General features: G+C 33.9%; 1 protein-coding gene across 10 annotated transcripts in view; it reads left to right on the forward strand.

The window, feature by feature from the left end:
• Positions 1 to 19542, forward strand: part of MARCHF8 (membrane associated ring-CH-type finger 8) — a 113648-nt gene that overhangs the window by 35334 nt on the left and 58772 nt on the right. For all 10 annotated transcript variants that reach the window (XM_074232587.1, XM_074232594.1, XM_074232589.1 and 7 more), the window contains one exon: positions 4588 to 4767. In XM_074232587.1, coding sequence (XP_074088688.1) covers positions 4666 to 4767 — 102 coding nt within the window. In that variant the 5' untranslated portion in view covers positions 4588 to 4665. The remainder of the gene's footprint in view (positions 1 to 4587; positions 4768 to 19542) is intronic.

Consider the following 19542-nt stretch of genomic DNA (forward strand, 5'->3'; position numbering starts at 1 on the left):
AAATTTGTATCACTATCTTGTTTTTATATCCTGTACATCCTATTAATCCCTTCTTTCCTCTCCTTCTAGAGGGATCTTCCTTATGAAAATTTTTTTAAAAATCTGCAAAACTAATCAGAATATGGAAACATACACTATTTCACAGTCATCTTTTCCAGTTTGTGGGGTGTGAGGTGCATTGTTACTTTGCTTTACATTTCTCTTTTCATTTGGAGGTTCTTTCATATGGTTGTTAATAGTTTGCAATTCTTCTTTTGAGAACTCTTTCTTTGACCAGTTATCTCAAGGGAATGGCTTTTGGTTATAAACATATTTGTGTGTATTACACATATACATATATGTACATACATATACATATATACTATCTGTTACTATGTGTTAGATACTAAACTTTTCCAGAGAAATTTAATACAAAGATTATTTTCCCATTTTACCATTTCCTTTCTATTTCTAGAAAATTTAATTTTGCTTGTACAGGAAGTTTTCAGTTTCAAGCAGTCCTCATTATCTGTTTAAGCTAATGTGTCTTTATCTTTTGTGGGTTAAGAATACATATGCTATCCATAACTGAAAATTATAAGATCTGCTTCTCTTTTAATTTTTATGTGAAATGATCTTTAATATTGAGTCATTCATTCAGAATGAATTATGAAATATGGTTTAAAATATTGAATAGAGCCCAATTTCTGCCAAACTGATTTTCAGTTTTTCTAGAGGGTTTTTTCTTAATCAGATAGTTTTTTCTTAAGTACTTTCTGTTTTCTGGGTTATGGAACACTTGGGTTTTAAACTTTTATTATTTCTGATTCTGCAAAGTCTAATACATTACATTAATCTTTCTAATCTTACCAAATGGTTTTGATGACCGGTCTAGAATTTGAGGTCTAGAAATGCTGTTCCTTTGTCCCTACCTCTTTTCACCATTTTTTGTGTTATTCCAGATCCTTTATTTTTCTAAATGAATTTTCTTATTTTATTGAGTTTTGTTAAGTATCTCTTTGGTGATTTAAAGTGATATAACATTAATACTAAAATATCTCTTATTAGTTTTATTAGATTGGCATAGTCCAGTCTGGAGCCCTCCAACTGTTTTAAGTTATTTTTTTTTAATTACTTTAAGGAGTACTGTGTAGTGAAATCTATTCAAGTCTTTTGTGTGCTTTGGTGCATCGCTTCCCAGATATTTCTTGCATTTTTATGGATATTTGTAATGGGATTTCCCTTTTCCTTTATTGCCTCTTGAATTTTGTTTCAAAAAATGTAGAAATATTATTGATTTTTGAGGGTTTATTTTGTGGCCTACCACTTTGCTTAAAGCTCTTAATTGTTAATCAGTTTTGCTGATTCCCTAGGATTTTCCCAGGGATACTGGCATGTCATCAGCAATTAGTTTTATCTCCTTTTTTACTTATCTTTTTGTCTTTAATTTCTCTTCTCCTATTGTGATTATTAGTATTTCCAGTACTATGATTACTAGTATTTCCAGTACTATATCAAATGATAATGGGAAGAATGGGCATCCTTATTTTACTCCTATATTTATTGAGAAAACCAGTTTCAATTTTGTTGATTGTATCCTAACTCTAACACTCTGTCCTCCAAATGTGTGCCTTTTCCCACAGGAATAATTAAACTCTCAATAAACCTATATTAAGCACCTACTATTTACTAGGTACCATGCTAAATGACAAAAACATAAAAAGACAAAAGATAGTTTCTGTCCTCAAGAAACTCACAATCTAATGGATGAGACACAGAAAATTACAAAAGCATGCAAGATAAATAGAAAATAATTATTGGAGGAAAAGCATTAGAATTAAGAGAAGTGGGAACGACTTCCTATAGAAGGAATTAGTTGGACCTTAAGGGTAGAGTTGAGAAAGGAGAGATTTTCAGGCTTGGGGGAACAGCCCAAGAGAATGCCCAGAAGCTGAGAGATGGAGTTTCTTGTGTATGCATCCTCTAGGAGACCAGTATCACTGGATCAAAGAGTATATATAAGGGGAATAAGGTGTAAGAAGACTGTGAAGGTAGGAAGGGCTAGGTTATGAAGGACTTTGAATGCCAAAAGAATATTTTTCTGTTTGATTCTCGAGGTACTAAGGAGAGTAGATAGGCAATGTTTAACGAGGTGACATTTCCCCTCATTCCTTTTATCAACCCCTTCATTTTATGAATGAGGCCTGAAATTCTAATATGAGAGATTCCTTGTTTTGGTTTAAGGCAGAGCTTCTTAACCATTTTTGTGGTATAGATCTCTTTGACAGTCTAGTGAAACCTATGTACTCCTTTTTGTATTTTTAAATGCTTAAAATAAAATACATAGGGTTATAGAGGAAACCAACTACATTGAAATAGTTATCAAAATAAATTATAAAAACAAAACCAAGTTCATGGACTCAAAGAACCCCTTGTTTAAAGTTTCTGTCCCATTAAATGTCAAGAGCACTTGTAGCAGTAGGAGTCTTTACTGCGGGAAGGTTTAGCTAGCAGAGGATGTGGTACAGATGTTGGAGCTGAGTGAGGGTAGTCACAGGCAGCATTGCCTGCAGTCAAACCAGCTGAGAGGGAGCAAATTTAGAAACTGGGTCGAACAGGAAGGTTGTCCTTATTAATTTTACATGACTAATAAATTAATTAACTCCATGTGTTTGTTGCCCTATCAAAAGGATAGTGATGCTACAATCTTGGCAAGATACACTTGATCAAAATTGACCTTAAAAGTTGCTGCTTGTATTTCCATTAACAGCATAAGTTCAAGCAAGTCAAATGAAGCTTGAAACTGTTGTAACAGAATATCAACTACCAAATTTAGAAGTTGTAGCAAATTAACTTGTACTGTACACTTTTGATTGTTCCTCTTCTTATAACTTTAAAAACTGAAAGGATTTGATACTTGATCAGTGGAATACTGTCCCCCCTGCCATGTAACTCTCATACTTTAATAGAAGGTCTGTGTGCATTACTATAGCTCAAAACAATGATCTAGTACAATGGATAGAGCACCAACCCTAGAGTCAGAAGGATGGGAGTTTGAATCCAGTCTCAGACACTTGACATTTACTAGCATATGACCTTGGACAAGTCACTTTACTTGATTGCCCTGCATCCAGGGCCAACTCTAGTTGTCCTGATTTATATCTGGTCACAGGTCCTAGGTGGAAGAAAGTGGGTAGCACACCACCCCCTCATCCAATTCATGTGCTTGTCATGGCATCACTTCCCTGTTGCCATGGTTTTCTTTGAGGATGAAGGACAAACATCCTCATCCTCATCAGCTCAAGATTGTGTATTGTGTAGTGGACAGTATCCTGCTGATGCTTTCTTGGTTCATCAAGGTCACGCTTTTAACAATAGTCATTTAGTTAATTGCTGGGTTGGTCCTCAAATGCTGTAGAACCTGTCAGAGCTTGTTAGTCCTTCAACAGCTGCTTATTAAGTGCTTCCTATGTACCAGACGCCCTGCTAAACACTGGGCAGACCAAAAAAAGACAAAATCCTGGCCCTGCCTTTAAGAAACAACACACTTCTAAAGGAGGAGACAGATTGAAGTTCTTGTCGAGGGGATGAGCAGCGGAAGGGACTGGGAAGGGCCTCTACAGAAGGAAGAATTTGAATGAGCATTAAAGGAAAAACTAAAAGGTAGAAGTGAAGAGGCAGGTGGGACAAGAGAGAGCATGTTGGCCAAGGCGTGTAGAGAGAAGTATAGTATGTGGAGAGGAGAAAGCTAAAAGTCTGGTGTTCATTTTGTGAACAGAAAGGATTCTAGGGGAAGATTTCTTATGTGAAGAAGGTTGTACATTTTTGTAGGGCCTTTCATTTTTATCTATGAACTTTTGAAGACTGATTTTTAAAAATCATTCCTCACACATTAGTCTATTTATAAATGATAAAATTTAACTAGTCAGTCTATCAACTAGCATTTGTTAAGCCCTGACATTGGTCTAAGCTCTGGGGATGTATATTTACATGCATACATACATGCATACATACATGCATACATATTTAGAACACAGTTCCTACTCCCAAGGAGCCACATATCAACAACCATGTATATACAGGATACACAAGGATAAACTGGGAGCAAGTCCAGGGGGAAAGCATTGAGATTAAAGAAGCCTGGCAAAGAGCTAGTATTTTAGCTGAAACTTGAAGGAAGCCAGGAGGCAGAGGTGAAGAGGGAAAGAGATTCAGTCTGGAGGCAGGGCTCATGAAAATACCAGGAGGCAGGAGATGGAGTGATTGTTTGAGTATAGCAAGGTGGCCAGTGTCACTGGATTTCAGAGAGGGTGATGGGGTGTAAGATGCAAAGAGACTGGAAAGAGAGGAGAGGAGAAGGCAATATTTGATTCTGTTGGTAATAGGGATCCACTGGAGTTTATGGAAGGAGGGATGGGGTCACATGGTCAGGAAGATCACTTTAATAATTGAGTGGAAGATGGATTATAGTCGGAATATATTTGGGGTCCAGAAGACCAACCTGCAGGCTGTTGTAGTCAGTTTGTGAGGTGATGGGGGCCTATACCAGGGGTGGTAGATGTGCCATATGGAATTTAAAATGATCGTATTTCTTGCTTTCTTTTAAAGCTTCAAGTCCATGACACAAAATGACCCTCATAGTGAAGATTCTCATCCTTAAACAAGAAGACCAAACCGGAGGTTGTGATGAACATGCCACTGAATCAGATCTCTGTCATTCCAGCTCGAGATGCTACCTCTGTCAGGGTCTCCAGAAGTAAGACCAAAGAAAAAGATAGGGAAGAGCAGGTATGTTCAATCATTTCTAAATTTTATTACATGTAATATGTGTAATTAATATTTATAATTAATTATTTTAATTCTAATTAATTATTAATTTCTCAGATCAAAAATACAAAGTCATAAATATTTTAAGATTGTAGGATTAAAGCTTTAGGGAAATTTGTACTTTGATATATTTTCATTTTAAAATACAAATGTTTTATAATTATCTCATTTAATGTTCCTACAAAAAAATTTTTTTAAACTAATTTATTCCTTAGTTGAGAAGGCATAGTGAAAAGATCACCAGATTTTGATTGAGAAGACATGAGTCCTGAATGCCTGTGGCCTTAGTTAAGTCATAGGATCTAGACTGAGTTAGAAGGAACCTCTGTGGTCATCTGATCAAAGCCTTTCAGTTTAGAGATGAGAAAACAGAACTGTAAAAGTGAAGGATTAGCTCAAGGCTCCTAATGAAGGACCTCTCAGAACCTCAACCCTCTTACTCTGCATTGAATGCTTAGGGTACTACACCATGTTCACTTTGATTTAATTTATTTAAGTTTCAGCTTCTTCTACTAAAGTAGAATAACATTTGCATTACCTAACTTGTTGGATTGTTATATGGATCAAATCAGATAATGCCTTCAGAATGCTTTACTTATGTCATACTAAGGTAGTGTTTCTTCTGTCCTCACTGATATGACTATAATGCTACAAAATCACTGGCAGATCTTCTCCATTTCAGATGTATTTGTTAACCTTCCATTTTCAGGCAAAACATTCTTTTGCCACAAGCTGATCTTGTTGGATCTCATACTGACCAAGCTTGCTGCAGAATCATTTTTCTCTCTTCTGCCTTCTGTGGAACCATTGTGGTTTAAAATCTTATGCTCTAAACTGGTGTTGTCTTTGACTGCCACCTTTACCTATCTATTTCTGAATGTCACAAAATAGTGTCATTTGCCTTAAGCATTTTGGTGCTTTGTTAGATGGTAATAATTTTATGTCAATTGACCCTTTCTACTTTGTGATGTCTAAAAAGTTCAAGAGACATAATTTTTGGTAATTGAGCATTTTATTAGTGATGCTAGCATATGGATGGGTATCCTGAGGGTGGCCAGTCCTCTCTAATTGGTCTCTTTTAATGAGATATTGAATATTATAATGAGAGGTGTACTTATTCCAATGAGGATGTTGGGTATGTAACCCTGAGCACCCAAATCTTAGTCAGAGAAATTTATCAATAGCCATATCATCTGTCTGTCAAAAGGGAGAAGCCATTTTTCTCCAGACCTGTCTGAGCAAACACAATGAGAAAGAATTTCACCCATTTGCCTAAACTTAGAATTTCTTTACTGTCTTTGATTAGATTTTAGCCTTGGGTAAGTCTTTACCAAGATTTCCCATACTGGTTTATTACTGAATGAGGAAATAGAAAAGGGGGAAAAAACCTTAGTCCTGATTTAATAAGTTTTAAATATGAGAGAAAAATAACTTCTCTCAACTTGTATCCATTTTTAGATTATTCAGATCATAGAAATAGATGTTATAAATATTAGACTTGAAATTTCACAGTGTTGTTTTACTTTTATCATTTTTTCTAATATTCTTTTGCTTTTTCTACCAGTTGATTTAACTGCATTACAGACATTCTGAAATGACTCCCACATCAGTAATCAATTATGTTCTGTGTGTTGAGTTAATTTAATTTTTTGGAGTGATGTTTAGTTCTTATTATAGTTATTTTCCTTCCAACATTTGAAACTTTTTCCATTATTATTTATTTTATATCATCTTCTTTCCCAATATAATATTTTCTCTCTTACTCAGAGAACTAGCCTTTATTATAAAAAAAGAAAAGGCAATTCACTTACACATAAATCCTAAAGTATATGTAATGTTATACATCCAACCCCCCATCACCATTACCACCTGTGTTAAAAAAGAAGAAAAGTATATTCTCATAACTCTTCTTTGAGGCTAAACGTGGTTATTATAATTACATAACATCCAGTTTATTTTAATCACTGTTCAATTGTTTTCCTGCATCTCTATACCTTGTGTGATAAATATATTTGGCAGCAAAATAACCTCCTTCTTTGGCTATGTCCATTCACACATACATATATACATACATACACACATTATTTATGGTTACTTTGCAATAAATTATGATTACATTTATAGTAAATAATGTGTGCATATTTTTATGTATTTTGGACATGATCAGTGAGGGAGCTTGTTTTTAAAAAATAAATATGTATATATATATATATGTGTGTGTGTGTATATGTGTTTTATTATATGGCTACATAAATATAAAATTCTATACCCTGAATCCATCACCTCTCATGAGCTTGGTGGCATGCTTCTTCATTGGTCCTCTAGAATCATGATTGGTCATTGAATTAATCAACACTCTTAAGTTCTTTCAAAGTTGTCTATAGAATATTGTTACTATATTTTCCTAGTTCTGGCTACTTCATTCTGAATCAGTTCATATAAGTGATTCCAGATGTTTCTGAAACCATTCTCTTCATCATTTCTTATAGCACACCCACACACACACCATTATAGTACTTTCACATGCCATGATTTTCTTTTTCTTTTTGCAAGGCAATGGTGTTAAGTGACTTGCCCAAGGCCATATGGCTAGGCAAATTATTGTGTGTCCGAGGCTGAATTTGAACTCAAGTCCTCATTATTCCAGGGCCAGTGCTTTATCCACTGTGCCACCTAGCTGCCCCTACATGCCATAAATTGTTGATGGACACTCCCTTTGTTTCAAAGTTTTTTGCTACCACAAAAAGAATATCTTGTCTCTTTGATGTTTTGGAGGGCTATTGACCTTGTAGTAGTATCAGTGGATCAGAAGGTAGCAAGCCCAGTTGAGTGACTTTTGGAGCATAGTTCCACATTGTTTTTTACAATTTATTAATTTTATATTTGTCTTTTTCATTTTTCTTCAGTTTTGTCAATCCGATAGATATAAGGAAGAGCCTCATATTTGTTTTTAGTTTGTATTTCTCTAATTATTGGCATCTGAAGCATTTTTCATATGATTGCTAATAGCTTGAATTTCTTCCTTTGAAAAGAAGTTATGTCTTTGTTATATCTTTGGCCATTTATCAATTGAAGAACATCTTTTTCTTATATAGTTGAATCTATTCTTTATATATCTTGAAAATGTGATCAGAGAAATTTGTTGAAAATTTTTTTTCCTATTAGCTGTTCTAGCTCTGATTCTACCTCCATTGTTTTTTGTTTTTGTTTGTTTTTTGTAAAATCCTTTTCATTTTATTAAATCAAGATGATTCTTATATCTTGATACCCTCTATCCCTCATTTGATCATGAATATTCTCTCTCTCTCTCTCTCTCTCTCTCTCTCTCTCTCTCTCTCTCTCTCTCTCTCTCTCTCTCTCTGGTTTTTGCAAGGCAATGGGGTTAAGTGACTGCCCAAGGTCACACAGCTAGGTAATTATTAAGTGTCTGAGTCATCCTGACTCCAGGGCTGGTGTGGTGCTCTATCCACTTTGCCATCTAGCTGCCCCAGTATTCTCTTATCTGAAAGGTAACTTCTTCCTTTGAACAAATTCCTTAAACAATTTGTTTATGATATTAACTCTTTTTTAATACAAACACACACACACACACACACACACACACACACATACATTTAAAGCTTATCTTGATATATGCTATAAGATGTTGATATTTGTTATCTGCCGAACTGCTTGCCCTGTTTCCCAGCATTTTTATTGAATAGTCCATTCTACCCTAATAGTTAAGGTCTTTAGGTTTATTTAACACTAGGCTGCTCTGTTTATTTGCTTTTATAAATTGCGTATTTAGTCTCTCACATTGCTCAACCTTTTTTTTAATGAGGACTAAATCCTTCTAATGATAACTATTTTGTAGAATAATTTGATATCTGGTATTGTCAGGTTCACTCTTTTGCTATTCCTCTTTCACTCCCATCTCCCCCTACCTTATTTCCCCTGAGATTCTAGACCTTTTATTTCTTTTATTTTATTTTTGGCAGTTTTATTGGTAAGGCACTAAGTAAGTAAATTAATTAGGTGGTATTGTCATTTTTATTTTATTGACTCAATCTACCCATAAACAATTAGTATTTCTTCCTTTATTTAAGTTTGTTATTATTTGTAAGTATTTTACAGTTGTATTCATATAGATCCTGTGGGGATCTTGATAAGGTAAACTTCTAAGTGATTTATACATTCAGTAGTTATTTTAAATAGTTTCTTTTACTTCTTTCCTGCTGCTGGATTTTTACTGTGAAAAGGGAAGGAGTCAGAAAGTGATCAATAGGGAAAAGGAAAGGGGGGAACTGAAATTATTAAAAATCTCAGTAAGAAAAACACTTAAAGATTCTTAGTGTAATCAGATAAATGAACAGGGATATTAATAAGAGAAGGGAATGTGGCCTTTAACTAATCTGATAAAGTTCAGACACATAAATATTGTAAGACCAAGGACTATAAATCAAGACCTGATGAGAATGAGATCCTGTCAATTCGTTGTTGTGGGGAATTTTTAAATTTTCAGTTTGACATTCATTTTTCTCCCTTTGTTTTAATTTTATTTTTTCCAATTATATGTAAAGATAGTTTTTAACACTCATTTTTTGTAAGATTTTGAATTCCCACATTTTTCTACCTCTTCTCTTCCCTTTCTCCTCCCCATGAGGATGATTACTATCTAATATAGGTTATTCACATACAATCATGTTAAGCAAATGTTGAAATTAGTCATATTGTGAAAGAAGAATCAGAACAAAAGGAAAAAAACCATGAGTAAGAAAAAAATACAACATTTTAAAACGTGAAAATAGTATACTTTTGTCTGTATTCAGATTCCATAGTTCTTTCTCTCGATGACATATGGATGGTAGTTTTCATCATAAGTCTTTTCAAATTATCCTTGATCATTGTACAGCTGAAAAAAGCTAAATCTATCATTAAATATTCACTTTTTTAAAAAATTGCATTCTGAAAAAAAACAGACCCAAAAAAGCACAAGAAAAATTAAGAAAAATATGCATTCAGACTTCATTTCTTTCTCTGGAGGTGACTTCATCAGAAGTCCTTCAGAATTGTCTTGGATCATTGTATTACTGAGTATAGTTATGTCATTCACAGTTCTTTATCAAACAAATTGCTGTTATTGTATATAGTGTTCTCCTGGTTCTACTACTTTCACTTTGCATCAAGTCAGGTAAATCTTTTCAGGTTTTTTTGAGAGTATCCTGCTTGTCATTTCTTATAAGTAAAATGGTATTCCATCATAATCATGTAGCACAATTTGTTCAGCCATTTCTTAGTTAATTGACATCACCTCTCTTTCCAATTCTTTGTTACTACAGAAAGAGCTGCTATAAATATTTTTGTACATATAGGTTATTTTCTTTTTCTTTAGTGTCTTTGGGACATATACCTAATATAGGGGTATTTGCTGGGTCAAATTTGACACATTTTTAAAGTCCTTTGGACATAGTTCCAAATTGTTTTCCAGAATGGTCAGACCAGTTCACAAATCTGTCAACAGTAAATTAGTGTCTTTATCAACAGTTTTTCCACATCTCCAGAAGTTATTTTTTCCATGTTAGCCCATCTGATGGTATGAGGAGATATCTTAGAGTTTTATTTTACATTTCTCTATAGTAGTGACTTGTCAGGAGAATTTTTTTGGTATGTGTGACTGTTGATAGCTTTAATTTCTTCTTTTGAAAAATTCCTGTTCATATCATTTGACCATTTTATCATTTGGTTAATTACTCTTATTTTTATACATCTGTTTTAATTTCTATGTATTTGAAAAAAGAAGTCTTTATTAGAGAAACTTACTGTTTTTCCCTCTAGTTTCTTGCTTTCTTCTGATTTTATTTACATTGGTTTCATTTGTGTAAAATCTTTTAATTTCATGTAATTTTTTTTTTTAGGTTTTTGCAAGGCAAATGGGGTTAAGTGGCTTGCCCAAGGCCACACAGCTAGGTAATTATTAAGTGTCTGAGACCGGATGTACTCCAGGGCCGGTGCTTTATCCACTGCGCCACCTAGCCGCCCCTCATGTAATACTTCTTATGACCTTCTCTCTCTCTCTCTCTCTCTCTCTCTCTCTCTCTCTCTCTCTCATGAACTCTTCCTTTATCCATAGATCTGACAGGTAAAATTTTCCATACTTATGATACCATGTCTAATCATGTAACCATTTTCACCTTATCTTAGTTTACAGTGTAATACATTGGTCTGTGCCTAGTTTCTGCCAGAGAGCTCTATGGTTTTCCCTGCAGTTTTTGTCACATGTTAAATTCTTACTTTTAGAAGCTAGGACCTTTGGGTTTATTAAACAAAAGATTACGAAGGTCATTAACTACATTGTGTATTGTGTCCTTAATATATCTCACTAATCCACCTCTCTATTTCTTAGCCAGTATCAGATTGTTTTGATTCTACTGCTAGACCCCCTTTCATATTTTTTTCATTAATTCTCTTGGATATTCTTGCTCTTTTTGTTCTTCCAGCTGAATTTTGTTATTTTTTTCTACTTTGGTAAAATAATTTTTGATAGTTTAGTTGGTATAATACTAAATAAGTAAATTAATTTAGGTAGAATTGTTGATTATTATATTGACTCAACCTTCCACAAGAAATTAATATTTCTCCAGTAATTTAGATTTGACTTCTTTTGTATGAAAAACGTTTTGTAATTCTATTCATGTGATTCCTGGTTTGTCTTGACAGTAGACTCAAAAGTATTTGACATTGTCTACAATTACTTTAGATGGAATTCTTTTTCTCTTTTTGCTAAACTTTACCTGTAATATATAGAAATGATGATGCTTTATATAGGCTTATTTTATAACTTGAAATTCTGGTGTAGTTCGTAATTATTTCAATTAATTTTTTAGTTGTTTCTCTAGATTTCTCTCAATATACAATCTTATCTGCAAAGAATAATAGTTTATTTCCCTATTGTCTCTTCTAGTTCTTTTAATTTCTTTTTCTTCTCTAATTACTATAGGTAGCATTTCAAATATGATATTGAATAATAATGGTGTTAAAGGGCATACTTGCTTCACCTCTGATCTTATTGGGAAGACTTCTAGTTTATCCCCATTACAGATAATACTTACTGATGGTTTTAGATAAATACTCCTTATCATTTTAAGGAAAGTTCTATATATTTCTATGTCATCTCTGGTCTCTTCATCAGAATTGTTTGAAAGTCTTCTGTTGGGGTGGCTAGGTGACACAGTGTATAGAGCACTGGCCCTGGAGTCAGGAATACCTGAATTCAAATCTGACCTCAGACATTTAATTACCTAGCTGTGTGACCTTGGGCAAGCCACTTAACCCCATTGCATTGCAAAAAACCTTTAAAAAAAAAGAAAGAAAGAAAGTCTTCTGTTTCATTAAGTGCCTATTTTTTTTCCCTCTGAAGGATTATACTCCATTTTGCTGTTAGATTATTTTTTTATTTTAATCCTATCTTCTTTGCCTTCCAGAATATCATATTATGAGTTGTCTGTTGTTCTACTATGGAAGCTGCTAAATCTTGTATGATCCTGACTATTGGTTCCATTATATTTGAATGGTTTCTTTCTGATTGTATGAAGTATTTTCTCTTTGATTTGGGCCTCAGGAATTTGGCTATAATATTCCTGGAAATTTTCATATTGGGAATCTCTTTCAGATCTATTTTACACTCTTTTTTTCTATATATTTGAATTATATTTTATTATTTCCCAATTATAAATAAAGACAATTTTTAAATATTCATTTTAAAAAAAAATGAGTTCCTTCCTCTTCCTTAAAGTGGTAAGTGGTTTGTTGTAGACTATGTATATGTAACCATATAAAAAAATTCTATACTAGTCAAGTTGTGAAAGAAGAGAAAAAAAAAAACGAGAAAAAAAGATCAAGAAAAAATAAAGTAGGAAAATGTATGTTTCTCTCTGTATTCAGATTCCATTAATTCTTTCACTGAATGTGGATAGCATTTTTATCAGGAGTCTTTTGGAGTTCTCTTGGATCACTGTATTGTTGAAAATAGCTGTCATTTACAGTTGATCATTGTTCAGTGCTGCTGTTCTTATTGTACAATGTTCCCTGATTCTGCTTGCTTCACTTTGCATCAGTTCATGTAGGTTTTTCCAGGTTTTTCTGAAATCAGTCTACTTATCATTTCTCATAGAACATTATTATTTCATTGCAATCATATGCCACAACTTGTTCAGCTATCCTCAAATTGATGGACATCAATTACCTATTCATTTTCACCATAAAAAGTGCTGCTAAATGTATTTTTGTACTATTATCTCCTTTTCTTTTTTATTTTTTAAGCCTCTTTCTAGAATATTGGGGCAGTTTTACTTTTAAATTGCTGACTTCTTAAGTTGTTCTGGGCTGAAAAAAATGTCCTGCTGTGACCTTTTATTGACTGTCATTTCAGAATTTGATTTGAATCATTATTTTAAAGTCTTTTGGAGGAGATGTTGGAGTAGCCAAACTGCTTTCTCAACTCCATCATCTTGACTCTGTCCCCAGAAGTTTCCAACTCTCTTGATTCTTAAGAGAGCTTAAGACTTAAACAGGATGTTCCTCACTGGTCAAAAGAGAGATAAGAATAGTGAAAGTAGAATTTATGGCCTGAAAGGCAGAAGCACTTGGCAAAGTAGAATAACCCAAATCCATAATTCTCCAAAGAAACAAAAGAGAGATATAATTCATTAAAAATGCAGATTTATGGAAATGAAGGAAAAGCTAGAAGAAGAAAAGCACAAAGCAATAATGTTAAAAAGAAAGCATGGGATATATACAGACAAAATATATCAATGTTGAAGACATACTATATAGAGACAACTTAAGGAACTATTGAACACCCAGAAGGTCATACATGACTAGTCAAAAAACCTGAACATCATAATACAAGAAAAAAACTTAAGAAAATTGCCTAGATCTTCTAAAAACAGAGGACAAAGTGCTAATCGAAAGAATCCATGGATTGCATCCAGAAAAAAAACCCACACATAGTTAAATTTAAACAAATCCTGCAAGTTACCAAGAAAAACACCTTCAATTATAAAAGAGAAGAAATTCAAATTGCACCTAAGAGAAACTGCAGGAAGGAGTGGAAAAATATGTTCCAAAGAGCAAAATGAAGCTTAAGATGCAACCCAAGATAATGGATCCTACAAATCTAAGCCCAACCATAAGTGTAAAAAGGTCGACATTCAGTAAAAAAAACAAGCATTTGATACATTTTTTAGAAAGAAAACTAGAACTGGTGAAATTATTTGCTTCTAAAACATCCCAGACAACAGAAATGCAAGAAAAACAAACAAATATGGTAACGAGGGGCTGTAGTCAAAACAAAATAATAGGACCATTAAGAAATTTGGTTCTAAATGTATAAGAATGGGGGCGGCTAGGTGGTGCAGTGGATAGAGCACCAGCCCTGGAGTCAGGAGTACCTGAGTTCAAATCTGGCCTCAGACACTTAATAATTACCAAGCTGTGTGGCCTTGGGCAAGCCCATTGCCTTGCAAAAACCTAAAATAAATAAATGGATAAATAAATAAATGTATAGAATGAAAGAAAAAAATGGTGGTGAGAAACAGACATGATGAGGTTTAATGGTCCCCAGCTCCATTACCTTATTCTTCTCAGTGAATAGTACGTGACACATGGAGTCCAGAGGGTCTGAGGCACTTAAAAAAAAAACAAACCTCTGCCTGCCTCAGTTTACTCATTTTTCAAATAATAATAATAACAGCGTTTGCCAGAATTGTTTCATGAGGCTCAAATGAGATACTTTTTGTATTGAGCCCAGTGACTAGCACAAAATAGCTACCACATAAACACTTGTATCCTTTCTCTTTTCTTCCCTTCTCCTTATTTGTCTAGTTTCTGCTTGTGCTCTGTCTCTCTTCTTTCCCAGTCTCCTTTGCCCCAACCCCTTCCTTTTTAAAAAATTTATTTATTTATTTTGAATTTTATAATTTTTCCCCTAATCTCACTTCCTTCCTTCCACCCCCCACAGAAGGCAGTCTGTTAGTCTTTACATTGTTTCCATGGTATACATTGATCTAAGTTGAATGTGATGAGAGAGAAATCATATCCTTAAGGAAAAAAGTAAAGTATAAGCAATATTAAAATTACATAAGATAACTTTTTTTTAATTAAAGATAATAGTCTTTGATCTTTGTTTAAACTCCACATTTCTTTCTCTGGATACAGATGGTATTCTCCATTGCACATACCCCCAAATTGTGCCTGATTCCAACTCCTTCCTTCTTAAAGATCCTTAAAACAGAAGCAAAACACATTCCTAGGCTCCCTGTCTTTCTATGACCCTGGAATGACATTCATAAAAGAACTCACTTGTATCATCCACCCCCAAGAGAACATAAACACGTCATTGAGTCCTTTCTGATTGTTTGCTCATTTATACCATTTTATGTTTCTTTTAGTCTAAGTTTTGTTTCCATTCCAGGGACCTTAGCTTTTGTTCTAAAAGAAAAAGTTTGGAAAAGATTTAAAAAAAATACTTATTTATTATTTTCAGTTAAAGGGAAAACCCACCACATTTCTCTTTCTTAGGTGCTATTCAGGAAGACTATATGAATGACTAATATTTTATCATATCAGAAGTGTTAATAGAGGGGATTCTTGTATCATGTGACTAATTGGGTTGTTCTCAATATTTAAAATGTATTTTGCAGAGGATATTGTTTTTCAGGAGTAGAATTAGATGTGTTACTGATGTTCATTTCCATTCTGAAATTTAGTTCTTTGAATTTGTAAGGTTCTTTTTTTCCCCCTACTCCAAACTTCTCTTTAAAACCTGTTAAACTAATTGGGTTGTTTTCATTAATATTTAAAATGTATATTGCAGAGAATATTGTTTTTCAGGAGTAGAATTAGATGTTTTACTGCTGTTCATTTCCATTTTGAAATTTAGTTCTTTGAATTTGTAAGGTTCTTTTTTTTGCACTCAAACTTCTCTTTGAAATCTGTTAAACATCAGTCTTCTTACGTTGACTTTGAGTGGTTACGAGTTGCAGAAGGTTACTGTTTATGGAGAATTGAAGTTGAGGAGCATCCAGAGGGACAAGGAGAGATACATGGCAGGAATCAGGGACTTGTAAACAGTACAAGCAAGGAAATAGAAAGACATGCTTGAAAGGATATGATAGGTCCTGGAATGAGATGTGTGATTTCACTGGTATAGAGAATTCCTTCATTCTGTCAGTGGAGATTGGCATCTTCCCTGTAGCTTAGTTTGAGAGTTGCTTAGAGCACTGAGAGTTTATGTCCCCTGCTTAGGATCACACAACCAGTTTTTGTCAGAAGCAGAACTCAAACTCAGGCTTTCTTGGCTGTGAGCCCCAGCTCTTTGTTCACTGAAATAGACTGTACATGAGCCAGTCATGTAACCCAGGGATGAAGGATCATGTGGATAGCTGAGGATAACTCCTCAGAATGTCAGGAGAAATTGAGAGTAGGTCTTTGGTGACAAACTTGAAGGAGCATGTGGAAAAGATTTGCATGGATCTTTGTTCTCTTATTGGAAAGAATACTAACTTTGTTGAGAACAGAAAGTTATTAGATGATTGAAGAGTAAATAATCCATGTGGGATTTAGAGTGTTTATTGTCACAAATTTTCCTTCTATTTTTGACCTTGTTTTCAGTATTTTTTAGTCTGAGAATGAAAGCATAAGAAATCTGGATTAACTTTGGCAAGAGCCAAAAATTGACTGATATTTCTGAATTACTGGAGCAATTAACCTTATCTGATATTTTAATTCCTTTTTTTGTTTCAAGACAAAAGTTACTTGAGAGGAACCAGAAATGGTCTAGAAATTATTTTCCTACTACCCCTTTTTTTCCCCTTTGAAGCACAGTTTGCATGAAGACAGTGTGAACCTTCATTTGTTTCCAAAACACTGAATGGGGCATCTAGGTGGTGCAGTGGATAGAGCACTGGCCCTGGAGTCGGGAGGACCTGAGTTCAAATGCAGCCTTAGACACTTAATAATTACCTAGCTGTGTGAGTTTGGGCAAGTCACTTAATCTCATTGCCTTAAATAAGTAAAATTTTAAATACTCAATGCCAGGAGAATTCAAGTTTGTAGGCAATTGCTCCAGAGAGAATTCTTTTTTTTTTTTTTTTTGCAAGGCATTGGGGTTAAGTGACTTGCCCAAGGCCACACAGCTAGGTAATTATTAAGTGTCTGAGGTTGGATTTGAACTCAGCTACTCCCGACTCCAGGGCCAGTGCTCTATCCACTGCACCACCTAGCTGCCCCCAGAGAGAATTCTTAATGCTTAAAATGACCAGGTGTTTAACTTCAAGTCTAGGGAGTTAATTATGTAGCTATTTGAAAGATGAGATTAGCTTAGCACATTGAGATCTGATCATGAATCTGGACCTTCTTTGCTATATAGACTTGAAAGAGAATTTTGTTTTATTTTGTTGATTACATTCGGTCTCAAAAATAATCCCCTCCAAGAGCTATCCTTTGTTGGAAAAATTTTAAAAAAGAAAGAAAAAAGTTGTTCCATAAATACACATCAACCATATCTGTTATAGTAAGTTCAGTGTTCCATTTTCATCAATTTAGATTTTTAGGCAATTATTAAATGTCTGAGAACAGATTTGAACTCAGGTCCTCTTGAATCCAGGGCCGGTGCTCAATCACCTGTGCCACCTAACTACCCCCTCCATGATACTTATTAACCTGTTTACTAATATACCACTTAAGCCAGGACACTTCCAGAAATGTTTAGTTTTAAAAGGTGTTGCCTTGATATTACAAAATATAGGTATCTGGTTTATATTTTACATAGATTAAGAATGGGGAAAATTGTAATTTCCTTGTTGTCATTATACTGTATTAATAAAAATCAAGAAATATAGGAAAGTAGCATAATTTATAAAGGAAAATAAATATAATAGGTTATTGCTCAGTTCTCCTCTCCCATGATCTGCAGAAGTAGTTACTCCAATGAAGCAATTCTCTTTTCATTTACTAAACAAAGGGAAGATAATGAATCAGGTCTGGAAACTATGTCTCTTAAAAAATATTTGAAAGGACATGAGATTATTTAGCTTGAAAAAAAGACTAAGTTGAATCATAAAAATTATTTTTCAGTATTTGAAGGTTTATCATGTTAAGCAGTGGTGGAGAATTTCATCTTAAAAGTAAAAATGCTTTTCTCATATTGCCTCATGTAGGAAAGAGCACAAATTCTTATTATGTGCTCTTCTTGAAGGCAGAACTATTACTGATTTTGGGGAATTATAAAATAACATTTTGTCTCCTTATAAGAAAAAACTTGAAAAATTATCTGACCAGCACTAGAATGGAATACTCCTTTTACTTATTCTCACTGAAAAGATTCAGAAGATAGGTGACCATCTTCCAAGGTTATTATAGAAAAGCTTATTATGAGGGGTGGTAGAATGTGAAATAAAATGATTCCTAGCATCATTTCCATATCTTTTAGTTTATAAAAGTAAAGTTGTGCTTTCCTTGTTTAAAAAAAAAATTAGTCCCAAGAAATGCAATAACTTCGATGTGGGGTTGAAAGAAAGCAATCTTCAAATTGGAGCATGCGTGATAGTTGTTGATCAGGGATTGCTATTCCTACTTTGGGTACATGCACTTAAAAAGTTGATTGAATATTGATAGTAATGTCCCTAAAAGCCAAAAAGGGCTGTTGGCTCCAAAAAATACTAATTTAACCCTGGAACTTCTTGACAAAAAAAAAACAAAATAAATTAAATTAAGCTCATTATCTTCAAAATGTGAAAAGCCTTAAGGAATAGGCAAGAGTGACTATATAGACATTATCACGGTATAAAGTCTTGGATTTATTATCGGGACTCTTCCTTTTTTCTTTTTCTTCTTTCCTTCACTTCATTCAATTCTAGACTATTTTGCCTCTACTCATGATGATTTTTTTAGATTTGTCTGACTGAAAACATTAAAGAGTATTTGTAATTAGTCTCTTTGACTTGTGTAGCACAGAAAGTGCTGCACATCTCAATTGCCTGGAAATACATTCCTCATTCACTGAAAGAGTGACATTTTTTGATATGTAGTTTAGAACTGGAAACAGTAACTGCTCATCAGTTAGAGAAAGGTGAAAGAAATTATAATATGCTGATAAAATTCAGTGTCTTTGTGTTATGTTGTTTAGTTGTGTTTGACTCTTCAGGACCCCCATTTGAATTTTTTTTGAATAATGAATAAAACATTTATTTTAGGAATTTATTAGTGTCAGACACTGTTTAGCTCGGATAGAATGGAAGTGTCTTGAGGGTGGGAACCATTTCAGTTTTTTAAAAATTAATTTATTTTGATTTTTCCCCCTAATCTTGCTTGGAGTTTGTCTGTTAGATTGTAATGTCTGTTAGACTTTACATTGTTTCCATGGTATACATTGGTCTAAGTTGAATGTGATGAGAGAGAAATCATATCCCTAAGGGAAAAAAAGTATAAGAGATAGCAAAATTACATAAGATAACAAATTTAAGAAAAAAATTAAAGGAAATAGTCTTTGTTCAAACTCCACAATTCTTTCTCTGGATTCAGATTGTATTCTTCATTGCAGATTCCCCCAAATTGTCCCTGATTGTTGCACTGATGGAATGAACAAGTCCATCAGGGTTGATCATCACTCCCATGTTACTGTTAAGGGTGTACAATATTCTTCTGGTTCTGCTCATCTCGCTCATCATCAGTTCATACAAATTCTTCCAGGCTTCT

The sequence above is a fragment of the Macrotis lagotis genome, chromosome 4, assembly GCF_037893015.1.
Source record: "Macrotis lagotis isolate mMagLag1 chromosome 4, bilby.v1.9.chrom.fasta, whole genome shotgun sequence".
Classification (NCBI taxonomy): Eukaryota; Metazoa; Chordata; class Mammalia; order Peramelemorphia; family Peramelidae; genus Macrotis; species Macrotis lagotis.